At 36.0% G+C, this 7,120-nt stretch overlaps 1 protein-coding gene across 2 annotated transcripts; it reads right to left on the reverse strand.

Annotated features, from left to right (window-relative positions):
* Positions 1-1,668: 1,668 nt before the first annotated feature.
* Positions 1,669-4,438, reverse strand: LOC113335029. Of its 2 annotated transcripts, XM_026581246.1 has the most exons (3): positions 2,829-4,438; positions 2,255-2,331; positions 1,669-2,169 (listed from the first exon to the last, which is right to left on the reverse strand). In XM_026581246.1, exon 1 carries the CDS (start codon positions 4,395-4,397, stop codon positions 3,339-3,341), a length of 1,059 nt encoding a protein of 352 aa, XP_026437031.1. In that variant the 5' UTR covers positions 4,398-4,438; the 3' UTR covers positions 1,669-2,169; positions 2,255-2,331; positions 2,829-3,338. The 2 variants fall into 2 exon arrangements, with proteins under 2 accessions (XP_026437031.1, XP_026437032.1); XM_026581247.1 differs by lacking the exon at positions 2,255-2,331.
* Between the last annotated feature and the right edge of the window lie 2,682 nt (positions 4,439-7,120).

The raw sequence follows: 7,120 nt of genomic DNA on the forward strand, positions 1-7,120 counted from the left end.
GAATTCAACTGAGTATATTTCTCAGTTTATCAATCATCTTAAGACATACTTTCCTGTCAAAGACTTGGGTTCTCTTCATTATTTTCTTGGTCTTCAGGTGAAAAGAAATTCAGAAAACCTCTTTCTTAGTCAAACTAAGTATGCATTGGACTTATTGGAGAAATTTAATATGACTGGTGCTAAGCCCTGCAATACACCAGTCTCACTTTCTATTTCACTCACTGCTTCAGCTGGTATTCCATTAGAAGATCCAAGTGAATACAGATCATTAGTGGGTGCTCTACAATATCTTACTTGGACAAGACCTGAAATTGGTTTTGCAGTAAATCAGGTGTGTCTTTATATGCAGGCTCCTACTGATCAACATTTTATTGCAGCCAAGAGAATTCTAAGATACATCAAAGGAACTCTAGACTATGGTATACTGTTTTCCAAAGGCCTTCTTACATTACATGGATTCAGTGATGCTGACTGGGCAGGATCAATTGATACAAGAAGATCTACAGGAGGTTTTTGTATATTTTTTGGTCCTAATCCAATTTCTTGGTCTAGCAAAAGACAAGGTAGTGTCTCAAGAAGTTCCACTGAATCAGAATACAGGTCTCTAGCCAACACAACAGCAGAAATTGTTTGGGTTTGTCAACTACTTAAGGATCTTCATCTCTTGCTTCCTGCTCCACCATTGATATCTTGTGACAATCAAAGTGCAGTTTCTCTGTCATCTAATCCAGTATTTCACAGTAAAATGAAACATCTGGCCATTGACTATCATTTTGTCAGAGAACTTGTTCAGAACAAAAACATTCAGGTCACATATATTTCCACTTGGGATCAAATTGCGGACATTCTCACCAAGGGTCTGGCAGAGCCACGGTTTTCTACACTCAGAGACAAGCTAAAGGTTCTCTCTAGTCACAACCTCCAGCTTGAGGGGGGCTAATAGCTGAGAGTCTCATAGAGTTCTCACGTGTATCAGAGTGTGTGAGAAATGCCTCTTATTGGCTGAGTATGAGCTGTTCACAGCCTGTCATGTTAGGACAACTCTTGTCTTGGTCAGGACTTGTATAAATGCAGGTCTGCATTGGTTTAAGTGTGTATGAAAGAAATCAGACTTTTGTCTTTCAATCAATGATATAATACTACTATCAAGGACTTCCGATACCGAGTTTTTCGGGCAGGTTTGGACAGGTATTAGTTAAAATCAACCTCGCACCCATAGACAGCGGGTTTTTATTTTCATAACCAACCCCGCACCCATAACGGGCGTGTTCGGATTAAAAACTCACGGGTTTAGCGGGTACGGGCTGGTTTGGGTATGATGGGCGGGTCTTGTGCAGCCCTACTCCAGAGTTAGGCAAGAAGAAAACAATGAAGCCTGGATTAAGTACCGGTAGTCTGGTACTATTAATTGTTGGCAGAGGCCGTCAGTGTTTCTGGTGAAATTAAAAGATTAAAGGTTGAAAATATTTGAAACGATGATCAAGTCAGGAGAGTAACTATCATGGAACTACTGCTGATCTCAATATACAATTTCTCACAGCTCTCAGAGATACACTAGCACAAATATTCAAGGATAGATTAAATGTACGAAGGATGGAAACAAGATTGATGAGGAACTTCATCAAGAAGCTCTTGAAACATGCCTGTAATGTGCATTCTGCTCATAAAACCTGGGACATTTATTTTACTACAGCAGGAATTTTTACTGCAGCAAAAATATAAAGAATATTTTAAGGTTTCAAAATTTAAAGAAAATCTATTCTCAAGAGTCGGTTAAAGTATAATTGTGCAGAGAACGATCCACACGTTTACCCTTTATTTTTCTCTTTAGCATGCCATGGATACTACATAAAAAGAATTTTTTAAAAGTTTTAACGTCGCCTACTATTGAATTGATATTGAGACACCCGAAGAAGCACTAGGATATGCAAGTAGCATCTCTTTGAATTCCTTCAGTTGTGCAGCTCTGTCAGGTGAGCGTCTTTTATAACAGAAAACTGTTACTTTCTCCAACACAATGGCTTTCTTTAACAAAACTTGCAAGAACTTGAGTTCATTAAGAGATCCAGTCGCCTTTTTAATTTGAACAAACTTGAGGTGGTGGAGGCAAGGAAATGACGACGACCCTACTGTCCAATCGCCTCCTGTATTGTTTGTATCTAACTTTGTCTGAACATCACAAGAAAATGAAGCAAAATCAAACGAAGAATAACAAAAGTTATAATTAATAGAAAGGAGTTCATTTATTCATTACCTGCTCTACTGTTAAGAAAATAGATTGGGTATTAGGGGATATCTTGACCAAGTATGCTAGCACATTCATGCAGTTTCCTGACACCCATGTTACAACATTCAAAAACCGTAAATTACAGAACTGAGAGTTGAGGTCACCCAGCAAGTAAAGAGATCCCGAGACAACCTTGGCACATGGAGAACAAGCAAAACATTTATAGTAAAAACTGAGATAAATAATGTTTTTTTTTTTTTTTTTGATAAAGATGAGAATATATTAAGAGAGAAAAAAGAATGTACAGGTAAATCTTACAAGTTGTAAGAAATAAAAATAAAAATGGGAATACTAAAATACAAAGTTGTAGGTATTTTAAAAAAAAATAGGATCCCAATTGAAAATGACATTACTGTTGATCCCTCTTACGCTGGATTTGAAAAGACTAGCCCATGATAAAAACTGAGATAAATAATGTCACAAATACCTCCTACCATATATTTATGGAGTGAAATATAGCAGGCCAATGCATATTAAGAAAATAATAAATCATTCAGAGTTCCTTTCATATGTGGAAGAAAAGAATTATAAGGATCCATACCTCAAGGAACCCAGGTGAGGACAACTTAAAATCTGTCACGTTACCGACTGCTCTTATAAATTTTATCATTCGAGCACCGTACATCTCTCTGACATCTGTCGCAAGCTCTGAGTAAACTTTCGGTGTTTCCGGTGTATAATTCTCATTATCTTTCACTCTCATTCCAATATCGGCAGTGACCAGAGAAGAAAGGTTCTCCAGAGAATAATCTCGTGACATAATCTTTGCAGATAAGGGATGTGAGATTTGCAGCAGATAACTTTACAGTGATGGCATATTCATCAGTTGAGTCATAGGTCTCATTGTCCAATTTAAAGTGTTTAAGAGTAAGAGAAGAAAGTTCGAACTCTAAAACTGGGCAGCTTGAAAATAGCTTACTAGTTAAGTTTTCATCGCCAAGCACTGAGACTCCCGTAAGTTCCAGATATCTTAGCCTGGGGAAACACATTGGAATATTAGGCAGAGCGAAGTCTGTCATATCCCTACCACCGCCACGGAACTTAAACTTTGTCAGTGATTTACAGCTAGACAGTCTGGCAATTTCATCATGCCGTCGAGATAGATATCAAGAATTAGCACTTGAACATTATGCTTAACAGCAGGCAGGACCCATGTGGCGACACGATTTGATGCATCATACTTCAACTCTAATCGACGTAGATAGACATCAAGGTTTTCCCATTTAAGTTTGAAGGTTTGGATATATGATGAACTATCACGCAGAAGTAGAAACCTATCCACAAAGTTTATAAAACTATACAAAGAGACAAAATCATCATAGACATCACCCCTAATGAAACCAGCTTCAGATATTTTTATAGTAGGTACAGAAGCCCAAAGATACCTCCATCTTCTTGCCAGAATACAGGTTTGAATAACAGATTCTATGTCAAGGAAAGAAAAAATGTGGTGAATTAACGCATCAGGTAACTCACTTATTCTATCTTTGTTACCTTTCTCCACCATCGATCCTGATCCTGATCCTTCACCTAAGTCAGCACATGGAGGAGATTGTTCATTATAGGAGCATTGCGATTTTGAATTTGCCATGACTTCAGAGCCTGGAGGGATTTGTGGGTAATCTTCTGATTCAGTAAAAGCGTCGAACACTGTACCCTCATTGTCTGCATTTGTTCCCAAGGTATTAGATTCATTAATCGGTGTTCTTTGCAACAACTCAACTTCATCTTCGACGAAAATATTAGTAATTACAGGACCAAAATCAATGTGATCACCAGTCATTTCTGCGGAAGCATGGAGATTTGGAGGAGGGATTGAACTATTTGCAGCAGAAATAGACAATCGTTCCATCTGAGTGCAACAAGGAGACTGAATTGCTTGAGAAAAATAAACCCCATCCTCATCCAGGTTTGATTGACGAGAAGTAGAAGAATTGACTAAAGTATTAACATTCCAAGTATCTGAATCGTTGTTATCCGAGATTTGTTCTTCAGTAGATGTTAACTCACTTTCATTACCTTCAACAGTGCGATTTACTACCACATTATCTGGTTGATCTAACGAAGTCTCTTTTCCAATCTTATTATTGTTAGCTTTATCAATTTCCATCTCAGAACTGAAAGATTTTGAGTGCTATCATTTTTTGAGAGAAAATCCGAAAATTTGAGCGTACCTTCTAACTTGAACCCCAAAATTTTCCGAGTCAGACGAGTAAGAAATAGGTGACCACATGGCCCGCAAAACGGAGCTAGGTGATAATTTGTGACGTTGTTTTTCAAATTGCCAAAGGCAAATCCCTTTGCGGGAAATCTTTGACCTGACGAATTTTCCGTTTTTCGCGTGGGTTGCCATTTCACATTTCGGCATGGAACTCGGTCCAAAACTGCCTCTAACCATATTTTGGCAATTGCCAAACTCAACTGCAGGCTATCGGATTGCCAAATATGGACTCCACTGCACCGGCTAGATAATTGTTATATGTGCCATTTATGGCTAACTCCACTCTTCGTTCTCATCGATTTCTTTTATGGAAAAGTTTACTGAAAAAAAGTAACAAAAAATTGCTAAAAATAAAGACTTCAGATGTATTTTTCTTTGAAAAATATTATTGGCCCGTTGTAAGCCGGTTTAGAACTTGATACACTTCTGACATGTCATCAATCTAAGAACGAGTACTTTCAACTTCTTCGCAAAAAATTTCACCAAAAGTCGATGAGGTTGAATATTTCATATATATATATATATATATATATATATCAACTTCTTTTGTTAACTACGTGAGACGTGCTTCCCTAACATCAGCAGAAGATCTATGTTCAGAATTTCTCATTTGATTTAGGCCTTGACCATATGTAACTTCATAAATTTTGTGCGTTAGTATTTCTTCTTTTCTTCATCTACCTGGAGTCTATGTAACTCATGTGACATTCATCTCTAAGCTTCCATTAAAATTTCGCGTTGTTTTTCTAAATGGTTCAACATATCTGCTAAGTTCTTGCCCTTTATTTCTGAACCTAAAATACCAAACTCTTGTTATATATGAAATTAGAGCTAACAAGCTGCAATTCAGCCTTCAGTTCATTCAGACCTCGCTCTTACTTAATCAAAATTTTACCAATACTTCAATATCATTTCTCCATGTTAAATGTAAATGAGCTAAATGACACTTACTCATCAATTACCTAAATGCACTAGTTTCTATCACACCCTTTACTTCAAATTTGATACAAATATCCAAATCTGCGAAGGATACATAATAGTAAAGCAATTGATGTGGTCATTTGTATTTCAAAATTAATATTACTTTCTCACTACTCAAGATATATTATGAAACAAGGGTAAAAAAGGGATTTCCCTACATAGAGGTCTGGGTTTATTATTTGTTCCGATTACTTATGTAAAAGGGGGTGTTTTCTGATTTATATTAAACTAAACTAAGCTAAAATCTAACAAGCAAATCAAACAAGTGAAAATATTGGTCAAGGATTTCCTTATCATTCACAAGTATGTTTTTGTCTTAATATACAATTAGAATTGATATTTAATCTGTTGGAACAATTGTTGAAAATAGCCTGCAAAACAATCGTAAAACCAAACAAAATAAAAATGTTATGGCTGAGTCATGACCATGTCGCTCTCTTTTAAACGTTTCGCGGCTCCGCACGAGATTGTGCAAGCATTTCTTCCATGTCGCGTCGTTCTTAGGAAAAAACAGCCGAGTAAAATCTCTTTCGTAATCACTCCTGCACTTTGAGAGTATTGATACTTGGGGTCAACTACGACGTACAGTTCTATTCTTACTCAACACCAAACGTTAGAAAAATAAGTGATGATAACACACCCATCTTTTTTCTTTTTCTCAAATTCGTTTTCTTTTAAACTCAAAAACATTAAAATAAGAAAATAAAAAAAAATGATCTCTTTTTGTTTTCCTACCAAAATCTGATTTTTGTATTCAAGAATTTTAATAATTAATGACACTTAATTATCACAAAATTAACACTATTAACTTTCTTAAATAAAAACGGTCAAGGGATCAATAACATAATAAATTTCTTTAATGATGAGATAAACAAGGAATTTGATCGAGTTTTATGAACCATGTGATGTATATATAAGTAGGGATGTCAAAAAAATCTATCGAAACGAATGGCTTAGCCGCTTCCATTTATGATAGTAGTTATCGGATATCCGATATCCAATAAATTCCGACGGAAATTTGAAGATCTATTTCGATTCCGTTAGTTAAAACTATCGGATATCAGATAATGTTCCGTTAACAAACCTAATAGCTGCACCACCATCTTCACTAAGTGCCAGTGCCATCTCATTTCATCAAAACTACCATTTCACAGAATTGCAGCTGCAATCAGCACCAACAATACCATGTAACCATTCATCTCGCATCACCAGACCCATTTGAATCATCATTGTTACTAATCAAACACAACAACAAAACCGTCTTCTCTGTAAAATTGATCCAGATTTGATTCCAACACAAACTCATCCATCCAATTTATTGTCTTTTCTTGGCTCAATTTCCAGTTGTAAGATCAAATTGGATACAAATCCATCCCAAAAAAATTTCAACCCACATGAACTTCAACAACATTAGCTTCTTCTTCTTGTTTCATTCAAAATCAATATCCACAATTCAAAATATGTGTTCTCGTATCCAAAATCAAACCAAACTCTTCACTAAATCAAACTAAACTCTCCAGCAAATTCTAATTTTACAAATCAACTATGAAACTCTAAATTAAATTTCAAAATCCAAACTGAACTCAAAATATAATTTAAAAAAGAACCCTTGAAAAGAGATGAGGAGATGT

The sequence above is a fragment of the Papaver somniferum genome, unplaced genomic scaffold (genome assembly GCF_003573695.1).
Source record: "Papaver somniferum cultivar HN1 unplaced genomic scaffold, ASM357369v1 unplaced-scaffold_137, whole genome shotgun sequence".
Taxonomy (NCBI): Eukaryota; Viridiplantae; Streptophyta; class Magnoliopsida; order Ranunculales; family Papaveraceae; genus Papaver; species Papaver somniferum.

Bases quoted from the DNA above. Each gene is read 5' to 3' on its own strand.
- LOC113335029 (XM_026581247.1), bottom strand. From the start codon at position 4,397: ATGGAAATTGATAAAGCTAACAATAATAAGATTGGAAAAGAGACTTCG.